We start from the raw sequence: 19,565 nt of genomic DNA, 5'->3' as shown, positions 1-19,565 counted from the left end.
GCAAGTAGGGGAGACCTTTGCCAAAGTGGGAGCTGACAACTTTTTTCCTTCATGCCCAGTTGATTCTGTTTCAGGGTTTAATGAATGAAACTCTTACTCCAATTTTTGAAGTTTTTACAAAGAAAAAGGTTTCCCTTATTTTATAATATTTACTGTTATACAAATATTACCTTTGTATTCAGGAAAAAATGAACAGAATACGATTATATCTTTAGATATTGTTGTTTGAAAAGAAAATCTAAAATGTTTATTCTGAAAAATAAGAAAACATTTAGATGTGTGACTTAGCCATTAGCAGATGCTGTAGATTCTTAGAAATGCAGTAATTAGATTATACATGGCAGTAATTTGTGGAATTTTCTGTTTCATTACAGTTCTGATCATAAAGCTGAACTCTCTGTTCTGGCATTTCTCTCCCTTGTTATGATCTTTATTCTGGTTCAGAGAAGATGCTCTCCTGTTTCAAAAGTAGCAATGGCACTAGGGCTTTTGGGAGTCTATTGCTACCGAGCAGCTTTTGGAAATGTCTTTTTGCCATGGCAACGAGACAACAAAGATATTTCTAAGTAAGTTCATAAGCAGATATATAAATCTTGTTTTAGATATCTTTTAATAACTTGTGTACTGTAAGGCATTGTGCTGTTGCTTATAATGTCAATTTGCTAATTAAAATTCATGTATTATGTTTTTCATTAATTGTAATAAGGTAAATTTTTAACTAACTGCAACCCAACTAACCATTTTGTCTTTAGGAGGAAGAGGTAAGCTTAAGATTTATTTTTTTTATTTTTTATTTGTTTTAACATTTTATTTGTTTTCCAATTATATACAATAGTAACATGTACCCATCATTTTTTGCAAGGCTCTGAATTCTACAATTTTTCCCCCAGCCTCCCTTCCCTCCCCCTGCCCCCACAGAAGGCTGACTGATAAGTCTCTACATTGTTTCCATGCCATACATTGATGTAAATTGAATGTGTTATAAGAGTAAACATAACCCTCTCCCCCCAAGAAGCTGAGAAACCTCAAGAATAGAGAGAGTGGGGAAAAAATTGTACTTCAGTCTGTGTTCAGATTTCAATGGGGTGAGCCTTTCTGGAGTGAGTTGTTTTCTTTATCATAAGTCTACCAGAGAAGTTGCTTCAATATTTTTCCCACAGTCACTATTCCTAGCTATATTTCCCTCCACTCTATTTCTCCCCACTCTCATTTATTCTTTTCTCTCTCCTTTCATCCTGACCTTGTCCAGAAGTGTGATGAATCTGAGTATTCTCTCCCTCGATCTTCCCTCTCTTCTATCACCTATTCCCCCCTTCCCTCTCTCCATTCCCCTTGATCCCATCCTCTAGGATAAGATAGATTTCCTCACCCTAATAAGTATGTATGTTATTAACTGTTTGAGCCATTTCTGATGAGAATGAAGGCTCACCCCCCCTTGCCTTCCCCCCTTTTCACTCCATTTAAAAAGCTTTTTCTTGACTCTTATGTGAAATTTCTTAGCTTCTTCACCTCCTTTTCCTTCTTCCCAGTGATTTCCTTTATCACCCATTGATTCCATGTTTTTACTATATTATACCATTATATTCAACTCCTTCCATATCCTGTCTATATATGCTCCTTGTAACAGCTCTTATAAATGAGAAAGTTCATATGTATTATCAATATCTTCTTCCTGTGTAGGATTACAAACAGTTCAATCTCATTAGTCCTCTTCCACTCACTCTTTGGTTAACCAGAGTCCTGTACTTGGATATCAAACTTTCTGTTGAGCTCTTGTTGTTTCAGTAGGAAAGTTTGAAAGTCCCCTGTTTCATTGAAAGCCCATCTTTTCCCCTGAAAGAGGATGTTCAGTTTTGCTGGATAGTTGTAAACCAAGATTTTTTTAAATTTATTTTTTATTAAAGATATTATTTGAGTTTTACAGTTTTTCCCCCCATCTCACTTCCCTCCCCCACCCACCCCCACTTAAAGCAATCTGTCAGCCTTTACTTTGTTTCCATGTTGTACATTGATCCAAATTGAGTGTGATGAGAGAGAAATCATATCCTTAAGGAAGAGACAAAAAGTCTAAGAAATAACAAGATCCGACAATAAGATATCTGTTTTTTTCCTAAATTAAAGGGAATAGTCCTTGAACTTTGTTCAAACTCCACAGCTCTTTATCTGGATACAGATGGCAATCTCCTTTGCAGACAGCCCAAAATTGCTCCCGGTTGTTGCACTGATGGGATGAGCAACTCCTTCAAGGTTGATCATCACTCCCATGTTGCTGTTAGGGTATACAATGTTTTTCTGGTACTGCTCATCTCACTCAGCATCAACTCATGCAAATCCCTCCAGGCTTCTCTGAAATCCCATCCCACCTGGTTTTTAATAGAACAATAGTGTTCCACAACATTCATATACCACAGTTTGCTAAGCCATTCCCCAATTGAAGGACATTTACTTGATTTCCAATTCTTTGCCACCACAAACAGGGCTGCTATAAATATTTTTGTACAAGTGATGTTTTTACCCTTTTTCATGATCTCTTCAGGGTATAGACCCAGTAGTGGTATTTCTGGGTCAGAGGGTATGCTCATTTTTGTTGCCCTTTGGGCATAGTTCCAAATTTCTCTCCAGAAAGGTTGGATGAGTTCACAGCTCCACCAACAGTATAATAATGTCCCACAATGATAATTATCCTTTCTGGTCATATTGGCTAGTCTGAGAGGTGTGAGATGGTACCTCAGAGAAGCTTTAATTTGCATTTCTTTAATAATTAATGATTTAGAGCAATTTTTTTATATGGCTTTGGATTGCTTTGATCTCATCTGTAAATTGCCTTCACATATCCTTTGACCATTTGTCAATTGGGGAATGGCTTTTTGTTTTAAAAATATGACTCAGTTCTCTGTATATTTTAGAAATGAGTCCTTTGTCAGAATCATTAGTTGTAAAGATTGTTTCCCAATTTACTACATTTCTTTTGATCTTGGTTATAGTGGTTTTATCTGTGCAAAAGCTTTTTAACTTAATGTAATTGAAATCATCCAGTTAAACCAAGATCTTTTGCCTTCCAGGATATCATATTCCAATCCCTATGAGCCCTTAATGTAGATGCTACCAGTTCCTATGTATTCTTGACTATGGAGCCTCAGTAGTTGAATTGTTTGTTTCTGGCAACTTTTAGAATTTTCTCTTTCATTTGGGAGTTTTGGAATTTGGCTATAACATTCCTGGAAGTTTTTTCTTTTGGGATCTCTTTCAGGAGGTGACTGGTGAATTCTCTCGATTTTACCCTCTGCTTCTAGGATCTCAGGCAATTTTGCTGTATTATTTCTTGAAAAATGAAGTCTAGGCTCTTTTCCTGGTCATGACTTTCAGATAGTCCAATAATTTTTAAATTATTTCGTCTGGATCTGTTTTTGAGGTTGGTTGTTTTTCCAATGAGATATTTTACATTTTCTTCTAATTTTTGGTTTTTTGGAAGTTTTATTTCTTCCTGATTTCTTGCAAAGTCATCAGCTTCCTTTAGTTCCATTCTGCATTTGAAGGAGTTATTTTCTTCAGAGAGTTTTATTATCTTTTCCAGCTGGCCATTTATGCTTTTTAAGGCATTCTTCTCCTCATTTGCCTTTTGCTTTGCTTTTTCCATTAGGCCTAAACTGGTTTTTAACATATTATTTTCTTCAGTTTTTTTTTATATATCTTTCACCAAGCTTTTGATTTGGTTTTCATTATTGTTCTGCATCACTCTCATTTCTCCTTCCAATTTTTTCTCTACCTCCCTTAATTGCTTTTTTTTAATTTTAAAAGTTTTCTGATGTTTGTCCTTCATTCTTTTTTTTTAAATTTTTTATTTATTCTTATTTTGTACAGATAATTTTTTTACCTTACTAAAATATTCTTGTTTAAGAGTAAGCATAATACCCCCCCCAAAATATAGACCCATATGAGCGATAAAATAAAGGGGAGAGAAAAAAATAATAATAATAATCACAACAACTGTAGGTATGGGCCAGGTGGCACAGTGGACAGAGCACTGCCCTAGAGCCAGGAGCCCCCGAGCCCAAGTCCGGCCCCAGACACCCAACAATCACCCAGATGTGTGAACCCCTGTGCAAACCACCCCAACCCCATTGCCCTACAAAAACAAAAAAAAAAAAAAAGAAAGAAAGAAAGAAAAAAGAAAAAAGAAAAAAGACTCAAAATAAAATAGTAATAATAATAGTAGGGATGACGGGGTGGCAGACAGAGTACTGGCCCTTGAGCCAGGAGTACCCAGGTCCACATCCGGCCTCAGACACCCAACAATTAACCAGCTGTGTGGCCCCAGGCGGGCCACCCAGCCCCATTTGCCCTGTAACACCCCCCCCCCCAAATCATAATAATAAAAAATGTGTTTCAGTCTGTATTCCAACACCACCAGCTCTGTCGTGGGCGGGTCACAATCTTTATAAGCCCATCACAAAAGTTATTTCCATATTTTTCCACCGTTGCCATTGCTGATCACAAGTCCCTCCATTTGTACTTCTCTACTACCATGTACTATATTTTCTCTCTCCTTTCACTCTGTCTCTGCTGTACGGTGGCTGAGTGGTGCAGCAGACAGTTCCCTGGCCCTGGGGCCAAGAGGCCCCGAGCCCATGTGCCACCCCTTAGGCCCAGCATCTACCCAGCCCTATGGTCCCAGACAGGCCATCCAATCCTAGCCCTTTGCAAGAAGTGAAAAAGAAAATGTGTTCTATCTGACCACTCTCCCCACTTGGTCTATCCTCTCCTCCATCACTCACATTTCCCCCTTCCCCCTGTCCCCCTTCTCTCCTTCTTACTCCAGGTGTCTATACCCCATTGAGTATATATGCTGTTTCCTCTCCTAGCCACCTCTGATGAGAGTGAATATTCCCTCATTCCCCCTTGCCTTCCCCCCTTCCATATCATTGCAATAGCTCATTGTAATAAAGGAAAATCTTAATATGAAATATCTTAGCCTATTCCTACCCTTTTTCTCCCATTACATTTCCCTTTTATCTATTGACTCCATTTTTACACCACAATATATCTTCAAATTCAATTTGCTCCTGTGCTTCATCTATATAAGCTCCTTCTACCTGCTCTATTAACTGAGAAGGTTCATATGAGTATTATCAGTGTCATTTTTCTATGCAGGAATACATGCAGTTCATCATCATTAAGCCCCTCATATTTTCCCCTTCTCCTCCAATCTCTGTACTTCACCTGAGTCCTGTATTTGAAGATCAAACCTTCTGTTCAGCTCTGGCCATTCCAACAGGAACATTTGAAATTCCCTTGGTTCACTGAAAGTCCATCTTTTTCCCTGGCAGAGGACTTCAGTTTTGCTGGGTAGTTGACTCTCAATTGCATTCTAAGCTCTTTTGCCTTCTGGAATATTATATTCCAAGCTCTACGAGTTGTAGATGTAGTTGCTGCTAAGTCCTGTGTGGTCCTGACTGCACCTCCACGATATTTGAATTGTGTCCTTCTGGCTGCTTGTAATATTTTCTCTTTGACTTGGGAGTTCTGGAACTTGGCTATAATATTCCTGGGGGTTGTTTTGTTTTTGGATCTCTTTCTCTGGGAGATTGGTGGATTCTCTCCATTTCTATTTTGCCCTCTGCTTCTAGGCTATCAGGGCAATTTTCCTGTAGCAATTCTTTGAAAACGATATCAGAGTTCTTTTCCTGGTCATGACTTTCAGTTATTCTACTAATTTTTAAATTATCTTTCCTAAATCTGTTTTCCATATCTGTTGTGTTTTCAATGAGATGCTTCACATTTTCTTCTAATTTTTCATTTTTTTGGTTTTGAAGTATTGAGTCCTGATTTCTTGTAAAATCAGCAACCTCCCTCAGTTCCATTCTTTGTCTGAAGGATTTGTTTTCCTCAGAGAGCTTTCTTATCTCTTTTTCCATCTGGCCAATTCTGCTTTTTTAAAGCATTCTTCTCAATAACTTTTTTTTAGATTTTTTTTCAAGGCAATGGGTTAAGTGGCTTGCCCAAGGCCACACCACTAGATAATTATTTTCCAAGGCTGGATTTGAACTCAGGTATTCCTGACTCCAAGGCCAGTGCTCTATCCACTGTGCCACCTAGCTGCCCCAAAATTCTTTTTTTTTTTTTCGTTTTTCAGATTTTTCAAGGCAATGGGGTTAATGACTTGCCCAAGGCCACACAGCTAGGTAATTAATAAGTGTCTGAGGCCGGATTTGAACTCAGGTACTCCTGACTCTAAGGCCAGTGCTCTATCTACTGTGCCACCTAGCCACCCCTTTCAATAACTTTTTGAACTCTTTTATCCGTTTCACCTATGCTGGTTTTTAACATGTTATTTTCTTCAGCATTTTTTGGATCTCCTTGACTAAGCTGCTGACCTCTTTTTCATGTTTTTCCTGCATATCATTTCTTTTCCCAATTTTTCTTCTTTTTCCTTCACTTGATTTTCAAAGTCTTTTTTGAGCTCTGTCATAGCCTGAGCCCAATTTCTGTTTTTCTTGGAGTCTTTAGATGCAGGAGCTTGTGTTTCTTCATCTTCAGATTGAGTGTTTTGATCCTTCTTGGAATTACAGGCAAAGTATTTCTCAATGGTATTCCTCTTTTTTCTCTGCTTACTCATTTCACCAGCCTGTTCCTTGTTTTAGGGTGCTTCCTGAGCTTTTGAGCATTAGTAGGACACCCCCACAAGGATCTGTGTGTGTGTGAGGTTCTGTCTTCCCTCCTGGTCTGTGAATGACCACATGTGCACCCCTCTGCCATGGAACTGAGGTGGGGGGGACCCCTGCTGTTCTATGGGGGGGCCTAGACTGCAATCAGGATCTGAATGTGGTCAAAGCCCCAGAGTCCTGTTCCAGGGACAAAGGACAGAGCTTGGCAGTCTCTCTCCACTCCCCTCCCTAGGCTCAGTACTCATGCTCTGGGGGCTCCTGCTTACTGGCTCTGCCTGCTTCAGGTTCCTGGTTCTGGACTGCCAAGGCTGCTCACTGTGTGCTCTGAGGGCTGGGCTTCACGTGGTTGCTCTGGCAGAGGTCCTCCTGCTGATCCTTTAAGTTGTGCCTGGTGCTCCCCAGGGTTTACATCAGGAAATTGCCCTCGCTGCTGTGAGCCCCAGCTCCCAGCACCCTAGGGTTGCCTCCAGGAGGCTGAAGTTCCTTTGCTTTGGTGGGCTACCCCTCCAACCCCGTGGAGCTGAGCGTTTCCGCTCTTTTCTAGGTTACCTTGGGCTGGAGAACTTCGTCACTGGGTCCCTCTGTGAATTCTGTCTCTCAAAAATATAGAGTCCTTAGTTTATAAGTTTTGATAGAGACCACCTGAGACAATCCTCTCCTTTCGCCATCTTGGCTCCGCCCCCCCCCCAATTGCTTTTCGAAGTCTTTTTTGAGCTCATCCATAGTCTGAGCCCATTTTTTATTTCTCTTGGAGGTTTTGGATACAAAAGCTTCAATGTCGCCATCATCTGAGTATGTGTTTTGATCTTCCATGGTACTAAAGTAATTCTCCATGGTCAGATTCTTCTTTGTCTGTTGTTTATTCATTTCCTCAGCCCAAGACAGCACTTCCAAAGCTTAGGTTGGTTTTTTTGGAGGGACACCCCACTGGGACCTTTATTCCTCCAAGGTCTTATGCTTTCTTGTGCTTTGATATATAGATGGTCCCATACTTCCCTCTGACCTGGGGCTATAAGGAGGGATCCTGCTGTCTTAGGATGGAAGCCCAAACTGCAACCTGAATCTGAGTGTAGGCTCGCAACAGAGTCCTACCACAAGGGAGAGCAGAGAAATCTCTGCAGACTTCCCTTACCATCTCTGGGGGTGCAGGCTGCTTTCTCCAGATTCTTGCTGCAGGCTCTGCAGCTGGTGTTCCCCCACTCCACACTCACCCAGGTGCAAAAGAGTTCTCTCCCTGCCCCTTCAAGCTGTTGCTGGTGATCTTTGGGCTGGGTTAGGCTGCACTGTGGCTGTGGCTGAGGCTTTTTTCCAACCCCCGGTCCTGATGAAACACACATTTCCCGTGGAACTTCTAAGTTATCTTGGACTGGGAAAATGTATCACTCAGTCTTTCTGTGGGTTCTGCCCCTCTAAATTTTGGCTAGAGTCATCCTTTGTTTTTTTGGAGTTTGGAGGTGAAGGAGTTCCTGGGAAATGCTGCCTTCACACTGCCATCTTGGCTCCACCCTCAAGATTTAAAGAAAAAAAGACCAAACAACATAAATTTCCCCCAAATTATAGGGCATGCCATTGAATCAATTAAGGGGAGTAGAGGAATCTGTTAATCTTGAATTGACCTGAAAATTTGAGTAGTTAGAATTCAAGTCTGCCATAGTTTAGTGCCGCTGCCTATTATCTAGACTAGCCAGACAGTAAGGTAGTCTGAGAAAAGACACTTCTCTATAATTGAGGATAAATACTCAAATCCTCATGTTAATTGTGTTTGGAAAACTTTCTAAAACAGCACACCTCCTTCCCTTAGGAAACAAAGTATTCTCAATACGATTTAATCTTTTGTTGATGATTCAAGATTATTATTTAGAATAACAGATGCCCTATGAGATGAAGATATAGAGTGCAAATATTGATGGAGCCCATCAGAACTCAAAGTTGGAACCTTAGATATTATCCAACCTATTCTGTACTTGAACAGGTGCCTTATCAATAGCATCTTTGAGAATTATTCATTCCACATACTTTCCATGACCTCTACCAGAATGGAATCCACTACCTCCGAAGGCCCCCATTTCGATCTGAGATAGATAAAAATTAGAGGACCTTTTTCCTTTTATCTCCCCAGAATATGCTTCTGAGATTAAGTAGAGATTACCATTTCTAACTCCTTTTTTTCCTAGCATCTGGAGATAGTTATTATGTCCTCTGTGAGCTTTCTCTTTACTAGTCTAAACTTTTGTAGTTCTTTAAACTTAGCTTTGAATGGAATGATCTTGCTTTTCTTTTTTTTTTTTTTTAATTTAAGTCATTGGGGTTAAGTGACTTGCCCAAGGCCACACAGCTAGGCAATCATTAAGTGTCTGAGGTCGGATTTGAACTCAGGTCCTCCTGACTCCTGGGCTGGTGCTCTATCCACTGCACCACCTAGCCACCCTTGATCTTGCTCTTCTGATCACCTTTCTCTGTATTAGACCTTGTGAGTTAGAATCATCTCTCTTCCTCCTTGCATAAATAAGATTTCCTGCACCCTTCCTGGTACTTGTGTTTCTTAGCATTCTACAGAACCTAGGATAATATTCCTCCTCTGTGTGAAAGGTGTCCCACACCTGTTGGTGTTTGTTGTTCTTTTTGTCTGTCATTTTTTAAGAGGACCAAGGTAATGTCTTGACTTAAGAGTGAATTGGATTAAAATGAGGCTGAATTACACAAAATTGCCAGCTTTGTATTCTCTTCCAGAGTCACTGAAATCCAGTGGCATGTAAATTTTTTCTATTCCTGCTTTGCCCTTTGATACTAAGAGATCTGGATAGTATTAAGATTTCTTGAAATAAGATGTGTGGGTTCTTTTTTTGGGTCATGGCATTTAATTAGTTTTTTTCTCTTCAATTATTTTCCAGGTCAGTTTTTTCCTGTTATGCTATACCTTACATTTTCTTTTATATTTTCAGTCTTTTAAGGTTGTTTTAATATTTCTTGTTGCCTCATCGAGTCTTTAGTTTCTATTTCGTTCTTTCAGATTTTCAGAGAATTTGATGTTTGGACACGGTTTTAAACTTCTTGTGTGATGCTGTTCATTCATTTTCCAGTTCCTTCTTCCATACCTCTCATTTCTTTTCCCATTATTTTCCTCAGTGACTTTCATTTATAAAAATAATTTGCATTCTTTTTTAAACTCCTATTCATCTCTTCCAGGCACTTTAGTTGCATTTGTGTCCAAATGACATTTTCTCTGAAGTTTTGCTTATAGATGAGTTGAAATCATCCTCTACTCCTGGGTTTGTGTCTGGGCTTCCCTGCCATCACATCAGTTTTTTGGGGGGGAGATTTTTTTTTTGGTTGTTCGATTTTCCAACTTCCAGTCAAGAAGTATCCTTATTTTGGGCTTGCTGGACACTGGCACTTCTGGTGGGAAGGTCTGGGCCGGTCTTGTTGCAGCTTTCTTGGGACTGCTGAATATTGTGATATTTCAGCAACTCAGGGGCATCCTGGAAACCTACAAGTTTTTAATGCTCTATCTAGAGCAAAGTCTGACTGCTCTGAGGAGACTTTCCAGACTCTGAAGGACATTTATGTTAATTTCCAGTTCTTTGCCACCACAAACAGAGCTGCTATGAATATTTTTGTACAAGTGATATTTTTTATACATTACTAAAATATTCTTGTTTAAGAATAAACATAATGCCCCTCCCCCCCAAAATATAGACCTTCATGAGAAATAAAGGAAAGGAAAGGGGAAAACAATGTGTTTCAGTCTGTGTTCTGATACCATTAGCTCTGTCTTGGGTGGATCACATTCTTTATGATAAGTCCATCATAAACATTACTTCCATATTTTTGCGCTGTTGCTGTTGCTGATTGTAATTCCCTCCATCCATTCCTCCCCACTGCCATATATTATATTTTCTCTAGCCTTTCACTAAGTCCCTCTTTTTTTTTTTTAAGGTTTTTTTGCAAGGCAAATGGGGTTAAGTAGCTTGCCCAAGGCCACACAGCTAGGCAATTATTAAGTGTCTGAGACCAGATTTGACCCCAGGTACTCCTGACTCCAAGGCCGGTGCTTTATCCACTACGCCACCTAGCCGCCCTAATCCCTCTTCTAAAATGTGCTGTAAGGTGACTGAGTAGTGCAGCAGACTGATCATTGGCCCTGCAAGTCCACATACCACCCCTGAGACCCAGCAACCACCTGGCCCCATGGTCCTGGACAGGCCACCCAATCCCAGCCCCTTGTAAGAAGTAAAAAAGAAAATGTGTTATATCTGACTGTTCTGTCCTATGATCTACCCTCTCCTCTATTACTCACATCCTCCCTTCCCCCTTTCCTCCCTTCTCTCCTTTTTACTCTAGATGTCTGTGCCCTATTGAATGTGTATGCTGTTTCCTCTGAGCCATTTCTGATAGGAGTGAAGGTTCCCTCATTCCCCCTTACCATATCATTGCAAAAAAAAAATTTAGCAAAATTATCTTTTATACGAAATATCTTAGCCTATTCCACCTCTCCTTTCTCTTACTACTAGTGTATTTCCCTTTTATCCATTGACTCCATTTTTATAATATATCTTCAAATTCAGCTCTCTCCTGTGCTTCATCTATAAAAGCTCCTTCTAACAGCTCTATTAAGTGAGAAGTTTCATATGAGCATTATCAGTATCATTTTTTTCTATGCAGGAATACATGCAGTTTATCATCATTAAGTCCCTCATATTTTCCCCTTCTTCTCCACTCTCTATGCTTCACCTGAGTCCTGTATTTGAAGATCAAACCTTCTGTTCATCTCTGGTTATTTCAACAGGAACATTTGAAATTACCCTGGTTCATTGAAAGTCCATCTTTTTCCCTGGAAGAGGATGTTCAGTTTTGCTGGATAGTTGATTCTTTTTTTTTTTTTTTGCAAGGCAAAGAGTTAAGTGGCTTGTCCAAGGCCACATAAGCTAGGTAATTATTAAGTGTCTGAGTCCGGATTTGAACTCAGGTACTCCTGACTTCAGGGCCAGTGCTCTATCCACTGCGCCACCTAATTGCCTCAATAGTTGATTCTTGATTGCATTCCAAACTCTTTTTCCTTCCAGAAGCTCCCTTAGGAGCTCTTAATGTAGTTGCTACTAAATCCTGTGTGATCCTGACTGCAACTCCACAATATTTGAATTGTGTCCTTCTGGTTGCTTGTAGTATTTACTCTTTGACTTGGGAGTTCTGGAACTTGGCTATTATATTCCTGGGGGCTGGGTTTTTTTTTTTTTTTTGGATCTCTTTCCTGGGGAGATTGGTGGATTCTCTCAATTTCTATTTTGCCCTCTGCTTCTACAGGGCAGTTTTCCTGTAGGACTTCTTTAAAAATGAGATCAAGGCTCTTTTCCTGATCATGACTTTCAAGTATCTCAATAATTTTTAAATTATCTTTTCTGATGTTTTCCAGATCAGTTTTTTTTCAATTAGTGGTTTCACATTTTCTTCTAATTGTTCATTCTTTTGTTGTTGAAGTATTGTGTCTTGATTTCTTGTAAAGTCATCAGCTTCCTTAGCTCCATTCTACATCTGAAGGCTTTGTTTTCCTCAGAGTGTTTTCCATCTGGCCAATTCTTCTTTTTAAAGCATTCTCCTCAATAACTTTTTGAACTGTTTTTATCCTTTTGACCTATGCTGGTTTTTAACATGTTATTTTCTTCAGCATTTTTTTGGATCTCCTTGACTAAGCTGCTAACTTCTTTTTCATGTTTTTCCTGCATCTCTCATTTCTTTTCCCAATTTTTCTTCTATCTCTTGTACTTGATTTTCAACATTTTATTTGAGCTCTGTCATTGCCTGAGTCCAACTTCTATTTTTCTTGCAGTCTTTAGATACAGGAGCTTGTACTTCCCTCATCTTCACATTGAGTGTTTTGATCCTTCTTGGGATCATAGACAATGTATTTCTCAATGGTGTTCCTCTTTTTTTTCCTCTGTTTACTCATTTCTCCCACCTGTGCTTGGTTATGGGTTGCTTCCTGAGATTTTGAGTATTATTGGGATACCAGATTTTGAGTATTATTGGGATACCCCACTGGGACCTTTTTATTCCTCCAAGGCTGTATGCTCTCTTGCCTGTGCTTTGACATGTAGATGACCACAGCACTACCCTCTGCCCTGGAGCTGTGAGGAGGGTTCCTGCTTATCTTAGTATGGATGGCCAAACTGCAACTTGGATCTGAGTGTAGGCAAGCAGCAGAGTTCCGCCCCAGGGAGAGCAGAGAGCTTTCTACCATCTCCCATGACCCCCTTATCGTCTGTGGGCTGTGCTCTGGAGGTGCAGGCTGGTTTCTCCTGATTCTCATCAGTGCTCCTCACTCCACACTCCACACTCATTCTGGTGTAGCAGAGTTCTCTCACGACCCTTTCAAGCTATTCCTGTTGATCCCTGGGCTTGAACGGCCATGGCTTTTTTTCTAACCCCCCAGTCTCAGTGAAACACACCTTTTCCATGGAACTTCTAAGTTATCTTGGACTGGGAAAATGTATCACTCATCCTTTCTTTGGATTCTGCCCCTCTAAATTTTGTCTAGAGCCATAATTTGTTGGCTTTTTGGAGTTTGCAGGGAAGGAGTTTCTGGGAAATGCTGCCTTCACACTGCCATCTTGGCTCTGCCCCTGTACACATACATTGGTGTTTGACGTATTTACATATTAGTCATTTTGTGTATGAAGAATTAGGACTAAGGGAAAAGAAAGAAAACCATGGGGTGGGTAGGAAGGAAAAACATAAGAGAAATTTTTAAAAAGTGAACATATTGTTCATTCAGATTTTATGTTTTGGGGGGGTGATTGTTTTTTGACTGGATATGGATGGCATTAAGACCTATTCTTACTATACATTTATGAAATTGCTTTAGAAAACTTGGAACGCAAAATTTGTGCATTCTAAAAGGATAAATTTAAAGGCGATTATTTACCTTTTTTTTTCTTAGACATTAACTCCCTTATGGAAAGAATCTACAGCAGAATAGACAGTCAACATAAGGGGAAAAAAAGGCAGCTTTGGAATTTCTTCATCCAGAAAGCTGCTGATTGCCTTAATGAAAGCTCTATGGCAATTAAGACTTAGCAGAAGTTTGCTAACTACTGATTGCTCTCATATCTGGGAATATTAGCACCAGATAAACAAAGGAAATCCATAAGAAGACTACTACAGGGACCTATCATCATTTGGTTAGGGGCCAGAAAACTGGATAAACAGGGAAAATTCCCTGAAAGTTTTAAGTGCTTTAAGTGAGGGAGTGTTGAAAGATTCAGGAGGTGAATTCAGTTTTAGCAAGTTGGAGGTATTACACTAGCACCGTACCACGGAGGCTTCTAGAAGTTAAGACTAGATAATCCTATCAGAAGAGAAAGTATTCCTTGATAATAGGATAAAAATGATCTCTCATGGAAGAAAAGACTCAGAGGAGGTAGAGAGGGTCTAAACACCATCACTGCCCTTGGCCTAGGCTCCTAGGATAATCTTCTAATAGGTCTTTGCATCTCTACTTTCAGTTTCCTTTATTTATTGGGGAGGGGGGCATTACAAGGCAATGGGGTTAAGTGACTTGCCCAAGATCACACAGCTAGGTAAGTATTGTCTGAGACTGGATTTGAACTCAGGTCCTCTTGACTCCAGGGCCGGTACTCTATCCACTGTGCCACCTAGCTGTCCCTCCTTTATTCCATTAATACTTCTCTTATGCACATTTTCAATCCCATTGTTCTTCTGTTCAAAAATCAGTCAAAATTTATTTTAAAGGGAGGTAAAAGAATATTCAGGCCAGGGAACCAGTGAAAAAAAGTGACTTAGTCTCTAATAGTATCTTAGTCGACCAGAAGAGTTGGTTTGACTTTCTAACTGAAATAAAGACAAGTGTTTTCACCTAATTACTTATCTGTAAGATGTGGATACTCTGCTTGCATTACCGTATTCATAAGGTGGTTGTGAAGAAACAAAAGCTGAACCTTGACTAACTTCAAAGTGGTTGATATTGATAAGCCACACCTTTATCAGCAGCAGCTGATATATAGAACAAACTCATTTTTCTGACCTCACTTTAGTTTTCTACTTCTAGGCCTTTCTTTTTTTTAAAAAATAGACTTAAAGAACCTTCCACATTCCTTCTGTAGGGATATTATGTAGAAATATTTATCTTAAAGGGTTCTTAATGTTTACTGATAATTTTTGGATCATTCAGATGATCCTTCTCTTAGGATCCTTCCTGCCAGACTTCATAGTAGTTCTATGTTAAAAGCTATGATGGATATTCTATGTCTCAAGTTCAGTACTTTGAAGAATCTGAGGGAATTCTCTGACCACCCTTTTCATTTGTGTGTTTGTTAAATTGACAACCAGACAGGCCAGGCACAGACCTAACTGTGCTATTTGGCTTTGGTCTCTTGGACCAGGTGACAAAATAAGGAATCACAGGGAATACTTATTTCTGAAGTGCTGAACCTGAGTCCATCAGGTCCTGGTAGAAATTTCTCCCAAGTCACAGTTTCATATGATCTCCCAGAATATATGTAAACATTTTATAAATGAAAGTAATGTAGAGGTTCCCAGCTTCTCCATCTCTTTAGGAAAAGGTGACAGAATGGACTGAGTGACTTCCCTTTCTGTTAAAGCAAGCTTATATTGGAGCTTTCCTGTTCATTCTTAGTTTCTTCTAAATGAGTCTCACTGGTGCCTTTAAAAACCAGGGCGTCCTTTGGAGTCTGAGCCTAACAAAGAAAGGATCAAAGATTTAGGAGATGAGCAAAACTCGAGGTAATTCTTGTTTTATAATAATTTGGAAATGAAATGGTTGGATGGGGCTGACTTTCAAGGTAAAGAACTGAGAGATGGTTGAGTCAAGCAGAGCCTGACTTAAGGTAGAGCTTTAGAGAGATGGGTTTAATTGGGGCAGGACAGGCTGGGCAGGGTGGGCAGGGCCACACTTGACTACCAGGACCTGCATGTGTACCCAGGACCAGCAGGGGGCAGCAGTAATCTGGTTTCTAACTTCACAGGGAGCTGGATGCTTGGGGATAAGGGAGTCCACAAACCCAAGGTGTCCCAGCAGCAGAAGGAACAGTGGAGTCTAGCTGGGATGAGGGGGTCTAGAAGCAAGACCCAGCAGAAGACTGAGGCCAGCATGGGGGGAGGGGGCAGGGCCTGGGGTCTTTGGGAGAAGCCCTTGAGGAGGGTGCAGAGTCTAGCCGTCTCAGCCCTGGGGTTCTTCCAGGAAGCTTCCAACAGTGCCCTTCGTAAAGGGATCCCATCTTTTTTTTTAAAAATCTCCTCTTTTTTTTTTTATCACATAACTAACTCAGCTAATTTCTCTCTGTGAAAGAGGCATTAGATTTATACTCTTTGGCCCTTGAGGAGAACTGCAGCCCAGTGGGGGGATTACAGGGAGGCAGACATCATTTCATCATGAGAAAAGACTTCTGGAAAAATGAGAGCTGCCCAAACATGGAATGGGCCAATCTCAGGAGTTCTTCAGGCAGAGAATCCAGATGGTCATTGTGGGGGATATTGTGGCAGAGAAGGTTGCTACTTGGGGTAGAGGTTGGACCAGTCCACCTCTAACCAACTCAACTCTTTAATTCAACTCTTGTATGGAGAACCCTGGGTAAAGTTCTAAGGGAGGCTCAACATTGAGGTAAGGCACTGCTCCCACTCCCTTGCAGCTCACAGAAAGAAACTAATGACCAGTGTTTTTATGCACTATTCTAAGTGTTTACAATTTTTATCTTCTCTTATCATCATGATGACTTTGGGAGGTGTTTATCATCACCCCTGTTTTACAAATAGCAGTCTGAGGCTCATACACATATAGTCTGCAGTGCTGTCTAAACCCAAGTCTTCCCAACTCTTATCCACTGCTGTATAGCTGCCCCTTCTGTCACATACTATAGGTGGATCTCATTTTGTTACTGTTGTTGTTATAAATTAAAGGTTTGTGACTACCCTGTGTTGAGCAAGTCTTGTCAGCACCATTGTTTCAACAGCATGTATTTATATCATGTCTCTGCCAGGTGCTATTTATTCTTGCAATGTTTTAGACTTTTTCATTATTATCATTATCATTATTTTTATTTTTATTATTATTATTATTTATCTTTTAGTGATTTTTGGCAATTTTGTGGTTCATATAAGATCCTGTCTTAATCAATAAATGTTGTATATATTTTGACCACTCCACCAACTGACTACTACTCATCCTTCCCCTCTCTTCAGGCTTCCCTATTCAGACTTTATCCCACTCACTATTCCCTGAGACACAACGTTGAAATTAGACCAGTTAATAATCCTATGATGGCTTTAAGTGTTCAAGTGAAAGGAAGAGTTAATTAATGCAGAAAACTTCATCATTGTCTTATTTTAAGAAATTGCTATGGCCACCCCAACCTTCAGCACCCCACACCCTGTTCAGACAGCAGCCATCAACATTGAGACAAGCCCCTCTATCAGTAAAAAAGATTTATGATTCTGGTTATACATATAACACCTGTATTAGATGACTTTCTGTCAGGGACAGGGGGGAAGGAAGGAGAGAAAGGGAGAAAAATGTAAAACCCAAAACCTTGCAAAAAAAATGATTGTTGAAAATTACCATTTCATGTCATTGGAAAAATAAATAAATGAAATATTAAAAAAGATTATGATTCACTGAAGATGTTGATTACCATATTTTATCAATAAAATATTTTTAAATTGAGGTAATGCTCATTTATTTTAGATAAAGTACTATTGCACACAATAAACCACAGTATAGTGAATACTTAACTTTTAAATGCATTGAAAAAAGTAAAAAAAATCATGTAACTTGCATTATTGTGATATTTACTTTATTGTGGTGGTCTGAAATCAAACCCACAAAATCTTGGGAAATATGCCTGTAGCACTGTTAAAATTCACACTAGCTATTGTATGTTTTTTTTTTTGAGGTTTTTGCAAGACAAATGGAGTTAAGTGCCTTGCCCAAGACCTACCTTAAAGAATTGCAAAACAATAATTCAGTGATTCTAATATAATTAGCAAATCCATGGCTTATCCAAGCGCCTGTAAAATTACATCATTTATTATAATTTAAAATATCTTGTTCTTCATATCAGAGTTTGTGCCTTTGGTAATGATTTTCAGAATACTTGTGATACATGAATGGAACTTTGTTTTTGGTTCACTGTCATTGCATAGATAGTACCTTGAATCTTATAATCTAGATTTTATCTCTTTCCTTCTGATCCTATAAACCAGAGTATAGAGGGACATCACTTCCTTTTTGACTCCAGTACAAAGACCTGTTCTCAGTATCCCCTGGCAATGGGATGAAGCAGTTGATTCTGTGGAGTTTTATCCAATAGAACTAGCTTGTATTAAACGTACTTTTTTGATGTAATTAGAATTATATGCCACCTATGAAAACAAGTACTTGGATTTTGCAGAAGGATGCTAATAAGTTTAATTTGTTCTTCTCTCTTTTAGGGGAATCATTGAAGCTCGATTTGTTTATGTCTTTGTTCTGGGGATTCTTTTCACTGGAACCAAAGACTTGCTTAAGTCCCAAGTCATTTCTGCAGATGTCAGTATCAAGAGTCGAAGTTTGTGGGAAATATATAGCGGATTAGTTCTTCTTGCATCCTTGTTGCTCCGACCTCACAATCTTCCTGTTTTGGTGTTTAGTCTGTTGATTCAGACTGTAATGTCAAAATTCATCTGGAAACCCCTGAAACATGATGCTGCTCAGATTACCATAATGCATTATTGGTTTGGCCAAGCATTCTTTTATTTTCAGGTATGTTACTACTACCAAGAAAAGACTATTTATATGCTGTTTTTTTTTTTACATGCTGTTTCCATTTTCTTTAACTTGGGGAAAATTATTAACAGTATTACGGGTCTTGAAGTTGTGGTCTTTGCTGAAAGAAGTAATTGGTTGTCAGTATAACATTATGGATTATATGTATTGTAAAAATATTTATTAATGTATTAATGTATAAAGATTAAAAAGAGAGTGGAAACATTTTTCAATCAAACCAACCATCACAGCCATCTGACAGTCTAGGCATTAATCTAAGTCCATATTCTTTGCAAAGAAAGAAGAAAAGTACATTTTATCAACTCTTCTCTTAGATCAAACTTAATTATATAGTGATCAGTTTCCTTTTATTGTTCTTTCCATTTACTTTGTTGTCATTGAGTAAATTGTTTTCTTTCTGTATCACTTTATATGTCTTCCCATGCTTCTCTCAGTTTCCTTTTATTGTTCTTTCCATTTACTTTGTTGTCATTGAGTAAATTGTTTTCTTTCTGTATCACTTTATATGTCTTCCCATGCTTCTCTGCATCCTTCGTATTCATTGTTTTCTTATGATGGTGATAGTCTATTAATGGCAGTTACTTAGTTTCCAGTCTTTGCTATCATAGAAGATGATGCTGTGAATAGATGAATAGTTTGGTATATGTGGGACCTTTCTTTCTTTTTTGTTTTTTGCAAGGCAATGGGATTAAGTGATTTGCCCAAGTTCACAAAGCTAAGTGTCTGAAGTCAGATTTTTGAACTCAGGTTCTACTGATTCCATCCACTGTGCCACCTAGCTGCCCCATGTGGGACCTTTCTTTTCTGTGTGTGTGTATGTATATACATACACACGGGAATGCAGACATAAATGATTTCGGTCAGTGTATGGACTTTTTAATTATTGTTTTTTTTGTGGGGTTTTTTTTTGGCGATTCCAAATTATTTTCTAGAATAGTTGCATACATTCAGAGCTCCACTCAGAATTTTGTTAGTGTACCTACCTGTCTTTCTATAACTCCTCCAACATTAACTATTTCCCTTAGCTGTCATCTTTGTCAGTTTCCTGGATATAAAGTAGAACAGTAACTATTCAACAAAATTCAATTCAGTCACATTTTTAATAA

At 39.1% G+C, this 19,565-nt stretch overlaps 1 protein-coding gene across 3 annotated transcripts in view; it reads left to right on the top strand.

Annotated features, from left to right (window-relative positions):
- The window catches only part of PIGG (phosphatidylinositol glycan anchor biosynthesis class G (EMM blood group)), a 108,749-nt gene that overhangs the window by 53,376 nt on the left and 35,808 nt on the right, over positions 1-19,565 (top strand). For all 3 annotated transcript variants that reach the window (XM_074230114.1, XM_074230116.1, XM_074230115.1), the window contains 2 exons: positions 375-566; positions 18,126-18,435. In XM_074230114.1, the coding sequence (XP_074086215.1) occupies positions 375-566; positions 18,126-18,435 (502 nt within the window). The remainder of the gene's footprint in view (positions 1-374; positions 567-18,125; positions 18,436-19,565) is intronic.

This window comes from Macrotis lagotis, chromosome 3, assembly GCF_037893015.1.
Source record: "Macrotis lagotis isolate mMagLag1 chromosome 3, bilby.v1.9.chrom.fasta, whole genome shotgun sequence".
NCBI lineage: Eukaryota > Metazoa > Chordata > Mammalia > Peramelemorphia > Peramelidae > Macrotis > Macrotis lagotis.
The sequence above is the reverse complement of the archived record's forward strand: the minus strand, read 5'-3'. Positions and strand labels throughout refer to the sequence as shown.